Source organism: Panthera onca, chromosome A1, assembly GCF_046562875.1.
Source record: "Panthera onca isolate mPanOnc1 chromosome A1, mPanOnc1 haplotype 2, whole genome shotgun sequence".
Classification (NCBI taxonomy): domain Eukaryota; kingdom Metazoa; phylum Chordata; class Mammalia; order Carnivora; family Felidae; genus Panthera; species Panthera onca.
In genome coordinates this window covers 115,051,066-115,063,583 of record NC_138339.1, presented here as the reverse complement: position 1 = coordinate 115,063,583, position 12,518 = coordinate 115,051,066, and the positions used below count along the sequence as shown (strand labels likewise).

General features: G+C 38.7%; 1 protein-coding gene and 1 long non-coding RNA gene across 7 annotated transcripts in view; one reads left to right on the top strand and one right to left on the bottom strand.

Moving 5' to 3' along the window:
* The first annotated feature begins 1,055 nt into the window (after positions 1–1,055).
* Positions 1,056–3,004, top strand: LOC132680182 (uncharacterized). Its single transcript, XR_009610567.3, has 3 exons — positions 1,056–1,646; positions 1,856–1,959; positions 2,842–3,004. It is a non-coding gene; the product is annotated as an uncharacterized LOC132680182 (long non-coding RNA).
* Positions 3,005–7,234: 4,230 nt separating this feature from the next.
* The window catches only part of IL6ST (interleukin 6 cytokine family signal transducer), a 55,345-nt gene continuing 50,061 nt past the window's right edge, over positions 7,235–12,518 (bottom strand). For all 6 annotated transcript variants that reach the window (XM_060635758.3, XM_060635761.3, XM_060635762.3 and 3 more), the window contains one exon: positions 7,235–12,152. In XM_060635758.3, coding sequence (XP_060491741.1) covers positions 11,415–12,152 — 738 coding nt within the window. In that variant the 3' untranslated portion in view covers positions 7,235–11,414. The remainder of the gene's footprint in view (positions 12,153–12,518) is intronic.

The window sequence follows — 12,518 nt, the reverse complement described above, 5'->3', positions numbered from 1 at the left end:
GGTGTATGATTTTTTAATGTATTATTAAATTCAATTTGGTAATATTTTATTGAAGATATTTTTAAAAATTTTATTTAAATTCAACTTAATATGCTAATTCACCATCTCTCCTATTCAAGGACTACCCAGGCCGGACCCTGTTTAGCTTCTGAGATCAGACAAGATTGGGCTCATTCAAGGTGGCATGGCTACAGACTTGTGGGGGATTTTTGTATCTATGTTCATCAGGGATATTGGCCTGTAATTTTCTTGTAATGTTGTCATGTGGTTTTGGTTTCAGGGTAATACTGGCCTAGTGAAATAAGTTTGGAAGTGCTCCCTCCTCTTCTGAGAAGGATTGGTATTCTTTGAATGATTTATAAGATTTATTAGGGAAGCCATCTTGTCCTGGACTTAAGTGTTTTGGGAGGTTTTTGATTACGGACTCAATCTTCTTACTACGAATCAGTCTGTTAAGATTTTCTCTTCGTGATTTGGTCTTGGTAGGTTTTATGTTTCTAGGAATTTATCCATGTCTTATATGTTGTCCAATTGGTTGGTGTATGCTTATTGTTATTATAGATAAGGTAAATGAGGGTTGTAGAAGTGGTACAAAGTTAGTGTGCCTCTGAAGCCCATGCTGATTCTAATGGATCTTGCATCATTTGTTCATTTCTGTGTGGGTTTATCTGTGTAACTGGGGACGGCTAAATTTGGGTGTGGTGTGAACCTGGCTGTTACTGAAAGCCTGGGGAGCAGCTAGGCAGGCGTCCCACATTTTCCTATCTCCTATCACTACCATCTTCCTTGATGCTTTCCACAAACAACTTCAGATGAGGCCTGCAGTCTCAGAGCAGTGTTCTTGAAGGTTATGCAGTTAACACTGGAACATAGGAAGGAGGGATAAAGGCAGATAGTGATTGGGCAGGGGTATTGAATACAATTGTCTTAAAAAAGGAAATGAGCTCTTTATTAGCTCTTTGCCATTAGTGGTTGCCTGTAGACACCTTTGGGTGAAAGTGAGGTTTCATCTCACCTTTGTGAGGTTCCCTATCTAGTCACACCCAGGAAACCCTTCCTGCCTGTTGGCTTCATCCTCCCCAACTAGTGGGCACAGCCAGAGCTATGGCATAGACATAAGCCCCTGAAATAAAAAAAAATTGACTCCCCAAGACAGAAACCTGCCGGTACTAAAGAGGGGAGACAGGGCTTGGTGTCATAAACCAGGGACCTAGAGCCTTAGGCTTCCCTCATTATCTTCAGTATGTTTCTCTTTAGACACATCATCCATAGCGTTAAAAGGACTGTAACCTGTCCTTCACCTCCTTGGCTCATTTACCCAGATGTACTTCCTTTCCCTCTTTTCTGCTAGGCAATGTGGCTTCTGGGATGTTTCATGAGCTGTCTTTGCCTTTTTGTTGTTCTCCAGGACTAAGCCCCTGTCAGTCTTCATCAACATCAATGAAATTTTCCATAACAGTTTCCCATCCCAAGCTTTACCCTCTCTTGTCCATTCCTCGGTCAAATGCTAGAATAATCTTCTCACAGTAATTCCACTTTACCAGCTGGGGAGCCTGAAATGCTCCCAGTCTCATGTGATGACAGAAAACCCAGAGCTATCAAGCAGGGCAGTGACAAGGGAGGCACCTGTTCAAGCCCAGGATCACGTACGTGCACTGAATGCCTCTTTTACTTACATGTCACGATGGCCTCATTTTAGCCCCAGGCCTGTCACCAACTCCTGTCTTTCCTACTCAGTTTATTTCTAACTCTTTGTGCTGTGGGAGGCCCTAGGGAGGCTGCCTGATATCTTGAAATCCTGACACTTGGATTATGGCATCAGGAGAGACTCTCACCTGCAGAATTATTTGCACAGAGCCTTGTTGCTTGGAAATAGGACTGGTTTGCTTTCCATGATTCTGTTGGAGAAGAGAGAATCCTGTTCAAATTTTGCTTCAAATTCAGTAAAAAATTTTGCAGGTAGGTACCAGTCTTGAACCTTCCTCCATTGAGGTTAGAGATCTGTGATTACAAGGCATTCCTGTTTCTGTCCTGGGAGTAGAAAAAGTGCAGGATAATCTCTCCCTCACATGTGACTCTGGACTGAAGATCAGTTTGACTGTGGCCAGCTTGGGAGTAATGGAGATAAGACAATAAGGGTCTTTGATTGCTTGAGAAAATCACACTTTGGCTGTCAGCAGGAAGTAGGGCCCACAGTAATACCTGCATGCTAGAGAGGTCAACAAAATTTCTTTTGTCCAGCTTTGAAATTTAAATCTTATATGACAAAAAGATTTATAGTTGAATCTGACCCATAGCAGTGAGGCAGCATTACCTTGAGAACAGTGTGCATATACGTGTCCCTCTCTAACTCGTCCATGCCCATAACTTCTTCAGAGTTTTATAGGAAGTTTTTTTCTTCCAGGAAGGCATGCCTGATGAACAGATTTTTGCCTGAATATAAAATGAGTGTTTTCCTGAAAATAATTGCCCAGAAAAGTGTCTCTTATTACAGATTATCTCTCAATTACTTTGAAAATAAGAGTGTTTGGGAAAGACCCATTCACCAAAATGACCTCAATCATGCTTAGTTCGGGAGTTTTGGTGGAGATCACTGGAATAATTGCCATAAAAGGAGCCAGAAGCAAACCCCAAAGATTGAGTAATTACTCCTTTGGTATGATATCACTATTAAATATATTTGATTTAAATTTAAACAAGTTTATTAAAGACCCTTTTAAAAAGCAAATGGTAAGCAGTTACCTTACGGAGATGATAAATATGCACATCTGAGATAATTGGGTAACTGTTAATATTACACAAGTGGAAACTTAAGACTTAGCAAACTGTTTCCAATGACAGCTTCATCACGCCGTGTCTCAGACAACTACGTGGAAGTGACAAGGATGAGCCCTGGAAAACCATGCTGATGATTCAAAAAGAGTTACTGGTGATGACAAGGAAAACTATTATCCATGAGCATGCAAAGATGTGGATAGAGTTATTTTATGAGTGAAAAAGTCAATATTTTATATTCCTGTTTTGGATATTGTCTAATTTAAAACAGCAACTATAGGTAGACATCCAGCTCTTTAATCAACATTTATAAAATTTATACATTCATGTTCAAAAATTTTCTTTAGATCTCACTGAAAAATAGGGCGATCACTCCGTATTTGGGGCTGCACTATATTCAAGCCCTGAGGTAACTAAGAACCTGGTTTGCTCAACCCCCACTTACTCTTTTTTAAGGCTAAGGCTAATCCTAAGTGTTTATTTCATTTCAAGCAAGAGTTTTTCCCTCTTGTGGTGTGGGAACATTCACTTGTCTGTTTTCTCATGGTCCTCGTCTGTGGAATGAGGAGAACAAGATGTTCTATACGGATCCATCTTGAGTTTTTGTTTTTCAACTCGCTGAGTGTATATGTTACTTTAAAAAAGTTTTAAGCCCTTGGTGGATAAGAATGGGAATTAGGGGATGCTTTTATGTTGGAGGTGGAGAAGAGGGCAAATCTCAACCCGAGACAGGTGGTAAAAAAAAAAAAAATATCATTAACAAATTTGGAAATCTCTTCTACTCATGCCCTCATTTCTTCCTCTAAGCAAGATTTACCAAGCATCTATATCTCCCTAGCATACTAGGTGCCAGAGACTCAGAGATGAAAACAAAAAAACAGGGAACCTTCCTCCAGGGGATGTGGCTCCTAGGTCAGAGACAGGCAAAAACTGGCCATCAGTGTGGTCTCAGGAAACAGAAGGCCCTTAAGTCTGGGGAGAAGGAGGAGATGAACAAATGGTCTCAGTCAGGAGGATCCGTTTGAGTCTCTTCTTCATTAAGAAGAATTTTCTCACTAAGCAAAGGACTGGAACTAGAACATTTGAGAAGAAATCACAGGGTGGGAGCTAAGAGAAAACAGTGTGTTCCAGCAACTGGAGAGTGTATATCTAGAGAGGAGCCTACATGAAGCTGGAAATGGAGACACGGCAGACCAGGTAAGACGATGGAGCCAGAAAACCAAATGTTGGCCATCGGGTCAGAATAGTTGGACAGCAGCAAGCCTTTCATGTTGCCAGTGCTGCCCCCTAGTGGATCGGCAGGAGATGGATGGGAGCAGCTGGAAGCCACCCTGGAGAGGCCCCAGAGGTAGACAAATGCGGATGGTTATGTGCACAAGGTAGCTGATGTGGGCAGTATATAGCAAAATGGCCTGGGATAGGAGGAGTGTGAGCTGAGCACCCAGGAAAGGTGTCCTGCCTCCTTTTGTCACTAGCTGCAGGGGGCCAGATTCCACCATTGGATGACTTTTTCTTTGGCCAAATGAAACTGTAGTTTTGTTAAAATGCATTCTGCTGAGGAAAGAGGGACACATGTCCCTCCCATTTGTTTCGTTTCATTTCCTTTCATAAGTTTTTATTTAAATTCCAGTACATAGATCTCCCTTTTAGGTATTGCTTTATGGGCTTAGAGCAAATGCATGAGCAGGGAGTGGGGGAAGGCTGGCTTCAGAGCTAACTCAGATGAGGACTTAAAGGGATCCTGATTGAGAAACATTGCTCTGGGCTAAGGGCTGGGGAGGGGGAAGCTTGAGGGCAATAGTTGGTGATGAGAAGGCAGGGATGAGGAAAAGGGAGAGAAACTCAGAAGAGTTAGTAAGGTTTAAGAAGCAAGTGAGTCACTGTGCAAGCCAGCCACGGGCATGCTGATCATCAAGGTTTTCACTAAAAGCATTTGGGGACAGTTGGTATACACAGCAAAGAATCTGGGCTTGGGGTCAGTTAGAGTTGGGACCCCATTCTGCTTTTTGTCTAGCATACAACCCTGAGCAGGTTGTTAAACCTGAGACTATGTCTGTCAATAATGTTGATACTTACCTTTTTTTTTTAATGTTTACTTTTGAGAGAGCACACATGCCTGAAAGGGGGGGAAGAGCAGAGAGAAGGAGACACAGAATCTGAAGCAGGCTCCAGGCTCTGAACTGTCAGCCATGAGCCCGATGTGGGGCCCGAACCCATAAACCGTGAGATCATGACCTGAGCTGCAGTCAGTGCTTAACCGACTTAGCCACCCAGGTGCTCCTTACCTTGTGAGAGTTTTTAAGGATTTAATGACCCCAAATGAGTATTTTATAGATGGTATGTATTTGATCGAGTTTATATGCCCGCAGCAGCCTGTGGCACAGTAGGTAATGAGAAATGTCTTGGGTGTGCAGGGGATGTGCACCCCAGCAACATGAGGAGCCAACGATTTCTAGTCAAAATTGTAAATTTGGAAGTTTGATTTTTTCATGGGTCGTTTCCTAGGCTCCGATTTCAGCTGGGTAGCCTAGGTGTTTTTAAGTCTAGATTGAAGAAGGGGCCAAATCCACAGTGACTAAAGAGTGACTGCCCTTTTCATTCTTTGAATGCTCATGCTGAATTAGGTTTTCTGTTGTGAGAATCTCAGTGCCTTTGAGAGCCTTTTTACTTAAATATTGCTTTAGGCCATTAATTTAAAGACATGATCCCCTTCGTGGAAGCTTACAGAACCAAATTCCAGAGAAATTTGTATTCATTCATTTAAAAGCTATCACTGAACAATAGACTTCTCCTGAATTTAGCCAAAACTGCATGGAAAAGTGTTTCCTATACGGACAGGATTCAAATGTACTTACTGGTTGTAGCACGGACAATTCATTAAGATTGTCCTAGCAAAGGGTGTCCAGTCTGAGTCCAAAGGTAGGTCTCTTGGGGAAAAATTGATGGCTGGGTTACTCTGCCTACTCTGTCTCTAAAAGATTGTATACAGCCCTGGATAAGGCGGTGGGAGAGACACTTCATCTGAGGTAGGTTTTTTTTCCCCGTTACTTTTGTGTGTGAGGATTCCCACTATATATTCCATCATGTTATCCCAGTAAGATTCCAGTTTCATACAAATGCATAAGTGGATACAGAAATACCATTAAGTGGGAGAGAATTCTCACTAAAACACGTTCAGGAATAATACCCTTCTAGTTAGACCTTTCTGGCATGTTGACATAACCATAGTGACAAAGGATAAATGTAAAAGAATCAGATTTTGAATGTCCACAGATTTCTGAAACCAAGCTATGCCACATCATTTGTTTAAAATCTGTAACAGTTGGGAGAGAATAATTATAAAAATAAATGTTGAACTTTGAATTTAAAGACCTATTTTTCTCCTCAGTGGACATAGAACCATTTTAAGCTATTGAGACTCCAAGCAGCAACAGGAACAAGGGCCTGGATTTGGTGGCTTGCACTTCCCTCTGCTTCCCTGCACTCTCTTCTTTTTCTACCACTGTTCAGCTTTCATCCTGCTCTTCTGCTTACTTGGACTAACTAGCCAAAGCATAGGACTTCAATGTGTACGTAAAAGTGCATTCATAGTTTGTTGTACTAAGTTTTAGATTTGTATTTTGAAACTGGAAGGCGTGTTTTATATTAACTTTAAAGAGAAAAAAGCTTAAACCAAAAGTTAAAGTTGTTTTCTGCCCCTGGGCTAGGGAAACAATGCTTTGAGGTAACTCTTTCTGGAAGCAGGATGTATTGGATGTATAATATAAATTAGGATAAGACAAAAGGTACCACAAAGAAGTCAGGCTGAGCCTGGTAGAGCCAAATGAAGGGTTTTAAACAAAGGAACACTTAGCTCAAAGCCAAGATATTATTTCTGTAACCTATAGTACACACATGAAAGGATGAAGTTAAGGGGTGAAGATGTACAAATCTAATTGTCCAGATTTTCTTCCAAGTGGAACTGTTCACTTAGTTTCACATACTACTACTCAGCAATCTTGGGATGGCAGTGTGATGTATGTCTGCTGGCTTCAGGCCTCATTGTTAATAAGGATGAGATTCCAGAAGTGTGGCTACAGACTGGCCACTAGATGGCACATTACCTCTGTACTTGGTTGGTCCCTGGCACCCTAATAGAAAACAAAACAAAACAAAACAAAACAAAAAAACAACCACTGGGAGGTGGCAGGATATTGGGATTACAGAACTCATCTTGGAAAATTCATTTACCAGTTTTCCAAATTTACAATCTGTCAGTCCATACTTTGTTACTAAGACCAAGACAGTGTATCAATTTTCTTCTAAAACCTATTCCATTATGCTAAATGAACGTTTAAAAAGCCACAGAACCCTCTGAAGGCATCTAGTTTACACTAAGACTCTAGAGCAGTAGTGACAAATACTGTTATCTCAAACATTATGTGTAACGACATCCAATTGTAGTGATCATACACAGAAAAAAAATTTAAACAAGAATTTCTTAAATTTACTTAAAGGATTAGAGCGGATACATAGGCAACGTTTACAATAACATTTAGAGTTATGTCAACATAAGACCGATAGCTATGGTAACAATTAGCACATGCAATTCACTGTAGAGGTAAAAATACTTACTCTCTCTAGACAAGCCTTCTACACGAAGGTAGACTACGTAGGGGTAAAAGAGCAAGTGAACTTGAGAGGATTGCACTTACAAGTAAAAGGGACATAGCTAAGATATAAAGAGGATACATACCTAATGCTAATCACTGTATTGTAGTACTAGCAAATTGCACACTTATTTAGAGTATATTCAATAAACATATGTTAAGACTAAAGAATTTTCAAATAACTGCCTTTAAAGTAACCATCTGACATCACATTTTGGTATTCATGTTACACCGCTTGAAACATGTAGTTTACCATTCAGACAAAACTGGTCTTTAAGGGATAAAAGATGTAGAACATCTCTCTCCATGGTCTTCAATGCATTTTCATCATTAACTTTAAAGCACTTGGTAATGAAATTAAACTAGCCCACCTGAAGGAGCTGCTGATGGCAAAAAGCTCTTAAAAATTTAGGAACAAATGGACAACACAAGAGCTCATCCCAGGTTGTCTTCTTTTTCTTTTTAACGAAATGTATAGTAGAATATCACACTACTGCATAACAGTAGCACATAAAAAAAAAGATTAATCCAAAAGACAGTACATTTGGCTCTAGAAAGTTGTTTTGACTTGCATCCGAATTCTGTTTATCAATATTCTGAAAAGGAACTGCTGTCAAAGACCAGTCGCTACTTTATACCTTCTTTTAAAAATAAAATTGGGTCATTGTCATGGATTTCAAAGTTTGTTTTTTTTTTTTTTTTTTTAGTTATGTCTTCTCTCAGCATAGGGCTTGCTTGAACCTATAACCCCAAGATCAAGAGTCACATGCTTTTCTGAGCCAGCCAGGCATCCCGACCATGACCAATTTTAGGTTAAACATAAATAGCTTGCCATTTTATGGCTCCATATTCTCAATTTATAGAAAAGTGCAATGATTTTTTTTAAAGCAATCTTGGGAAGTAGAATTGAACACGACCTGCAACAGAAAGCTATCCCAGTAATTTTTAATAACTGAACTTTAAAATTTTTATGTAGCTTATTATATTGACATTTTACCCATTTCAACAAAACAACAGAAGTGTATGGTTTAAAAATTTGTTCTTAAACCAAACATAGGAGAATGATGTGGAATATAACAGAACGGAGGAAGAGCTCCTCCACTTGATTTATGCTTGGTCAATACGTGCCAGTTAAAAGAAATATTTAAGGGAATTGTACAACAGGATTATTCTACTTCTACATTGGTCATGATTTTAATTAGTTATGTGGATAGAAACTAACCATTTTTAAAAATTTGATTTCTACTTACAAAGCTATTTTAGCTGTTCTACTTTAAGGATGAGCTTTCATAAATTAATGTTTTACAAGTATATTTCTACTTCATTAACCTTTAATTTCACAGTAAGCTAGGAAGACCAGATAACTTCATGTGTAAAGTTGCAATTAAATGAACAGCTAGGTAGATGTGAACACAATATATGAATGGTTTTGCTTTTTACCCTGCTTCTACTTACACAGTATGTTCTTGAGTGCCGTGACTGATCAGTGCTGGCTTGAAGTAGGGTACCAACATACCAGTAACTAATAGTCAAATTATAACAATACATGTGGCATATATGCTTATTTTTTAATCCTGTATGAGCGCATCAGAAGCAGTGTATTAGTTTTGTCTACAGAGAGGCTTTTTTTCTGATGTGCCAGTGTTACTTTAAAGGAAATTTTGGGATACTAAACATCTGAGTAACCCATCCACTGCTTATATATAGACTAATTTTCACATAAACCAGATCCACTTCTCTGCTTACCTAAAATACAATTTACATGCCTCAAAACAAATTATCCTAAGACATGGCTCAGGAAAGTAATTTTGTACTTGAAACAAGTTTCATGAATGCTTGTCTTTATCTGGGCAAAAGATGTACATCACATACTGGTAATCCAATCTACATTTTCTGATTGGATTATCTGTATAGTAACAATCTAGTATGTGTAAAGTGCTCTTGCAGCTGGGGGGCATTCACTCAGGGTACCATTTTCTATACAAGTTTTCCACCAATAGGGTTGCTTATATAATGTTCTTTCTTAAATGACTTCATTCTCCTCCCCTTAGATTAGGAGTCTGCATATTCTAAGTGCTCCCCATGTACAAACTTCACACTCGAATTCTTTGTAACACTGCTGTTTATCATGAGGAAAGTTATAGCTGAACATGATGACAATAACATGACTACTTACTTGGAGGAAATGAAAAATATAACTGATAAAAACTTCTTGACAGATTCTTAGCAAGATAAATCTAATCCTGATTTGGATCAGGCTTTGACCAACTTAAATGGTGGTGGTGACATTATCTTATAGTGTGACTTCTCTGTAGATTTCTCTGTGCCCAGTCTTCCTCATCTACTTCTCATCCTGTCTTTCTACCAATCTCATGTTGCACCTGCCCTGTATCACAAAGACCCTGTGTATGAAAGAATTCTGAAACACATCAGGCAAGAATACAAAGTATGTTAACAGGAAGTCTAATATGTACAGAATCATATATAATGAGAATTAGATTTCAACTGTAAATGTAGAGCAACTTCTTTTAGCCTTTTATTCTTGAATAACCTCTATAAACCATTTTAAGTGGGCCTGGTTTTTGTGACTTAAATATGACAAAAAACTGTAACATACTTTCTGCAAAACTACTTGATAACACTAGTCAACTACTAATGACGTATCAAAAATTTTCACTTAGCCCCTGTCTTTAGCCCTTGCCTCCTATAAAATGTGGTGGGTAGGGTAGGGCATAAATGTGAAAGTGTGGTTAGTGCTAAACTCTGGAGCCCTGGCTCACTTCTCTCTGGGAAGAAGAGAACTTGTGGGAAGAGGTTTAAAGTCTCTTTAAATCACAATGTGGAACTAAGTTCCACCTACCTCAGACCTAGCAGGTGTTAAAATACTATCTCATCATTAAGTGCCTCCACAACAGGGTGTTCCCTGTGATATTAACTAACATCAATATGTACATTTTTGGATAGGGTTTTATTTTGGTAAGTAGTGCCCATGTGTTCTCAGTTTGCTTCGAACATCTAGAAAAAAAAAACCTTCCAATCTTGGCCTACTTGAAAACAAAGCATATTAAAACATATTTTAAGTTGAAGATATATTGTATAAAGTGCTTCATCAACCAAATTCTCTAAAGTTTTAACAAAAAGGGTCAATGTTTATATATACAGAAAAATGGCGAGTCTATAAATGGCAAAGAATTTTTAAAATGGTTAAGATACTTTGGCATTCATTGCTAGTTTTTTAACTGGGCACTCTTAACTGAATTTGTGAAATGGATCTTCAAACAGATTGTGAATAACAACATAAAGCAAATTTTTGAAAATTTTGTTACTTATGATATAAATGTTCAAAAATATATTTTTTAATCTGCAAAATTAAAACTCTAGAATTCCATTTATCTAGTAGCTGGCATCATTACACCAACAGAAGAGAATGTCTAATATTTCATGTTGGCAAGATTGTAATTCAACCCACTGTTTTTTTTGCTTTTGGTCAGACAACAAAAACTGGGTTCATACAGTTATGCTACCTAATACTCTCCTTACGCTGTCAGCTAAAGTAGAGGGTCTAGACCTTGCTCATCTAATTTTTTATCTTAAGTCCATCTCAGTCAATTTGGTGACTATTCTCATTAAAATCAGTAGAGCTGTGCTAAATACATCACTGCTTATTATTTAAAGACCATCTGTTGTCTAGCTACAGAAAATTTTACTTTATAAATTTCAGACAAGCTTTCTGTTTTTCTTCAGTGCAAACATCCTGAAACAGCACAAAATCATTCAGCTATTCAGAGGATGAAGTCAGTTTATGTAGTGCTTGAAAGTAGAATCCCAGATATTCTGGAAGGGAAACAGCCCATGTGGGAGGACAGTTTACTGTTGTCCTTAAGGGCAAATGATCATCTTCAGTGAGCGAAGATTATTTTTCTCTGAAATAACAGTTAAAGTTAGCTTTAGTTTACAGGTACTGGTGAAGTTTTAACAGGAACCAGTCTTTCACTGAGGCATGTAGCCACCTCGTCTGACAGTTTGTGGTAAGTAGCTTTTAGACATTCCTTCATCAACTGCAGCCTCCATCCCAACTGTTTCAAATCTCTCTACCTGTCCCTCAGTATGTAGACCAAAAGCATCTGCTACAGAAATTTCTTGAAACATTTTCATTTGCCCAGATCCACAGGACTGTGAAATATCTGAAATCTGCTGTTTGAGTCTAACAAAATCTTCTTCATTGACTGACGAAACTTGCTTTGACCTTTCAAAATGTGAAATATCTGGACTGGTTTCACGTTGACTGCAGTTTTGTTTGAAATACTGTTGCCTGGGCAAATTGCCAACACTGCTATCTGTGTTATCTACCAGCTGTAGATCTTCTGGCCGCTCTTCAGAATCTAACAAGGGCTGGGTGGACTCGGATCTTGAGAAGACTTGGACCGATGGAACCTGGTGTCTGTAGCCACTGTGCACCACTGTGGAATACTGGACGGTGCCTGAAGTGTTCTGGGCAGACTCATTTTCATCACTGCTAGAAATGCTTGGCCTAGAGGAGGACATGCACGATGAACCTCCAATACCACTGCTGTGTCCTTCAGTACTGATTTTTTCCTTCTTGAATAAGTCCAGTGATTTCAGATCTTCTGGAAAAGGCTTTTTGTCATTTGCTGCTTCTATCTCCACGACACTTACATCAGTGAAATTGCCATCTGAGTAAATCTGATCTTTTGAATTAAAATTATGCTAACAAAGAAAGAAAAAAATTATTATTACCTATGGCATAGGTTCATTTAGAAACTATGAAATATATATGGCAAATTCTAGTTAAAGCCACAGAGAAATGCATCTCTGAAACTTCTCAGTAATTTGGTGCGGACATAATCTATATCACTAAGCACTGTCAACTAGCTCAACTACAGATACTGTGAAATGATTCTAAGAAGTATGAATCAGAGTGGACTTCCTCAGAATTCCCAATCAACTGTTAAATTTTGATAAGCTACTGGTGTATATACAGAATTTCATTACTAGACTACAGAGTTGAGGATTGACTAAAAAGTAGAAAACATGAAAAGTTCAAAGAATTTAGTCTAGGTTTCTAGAAATCAC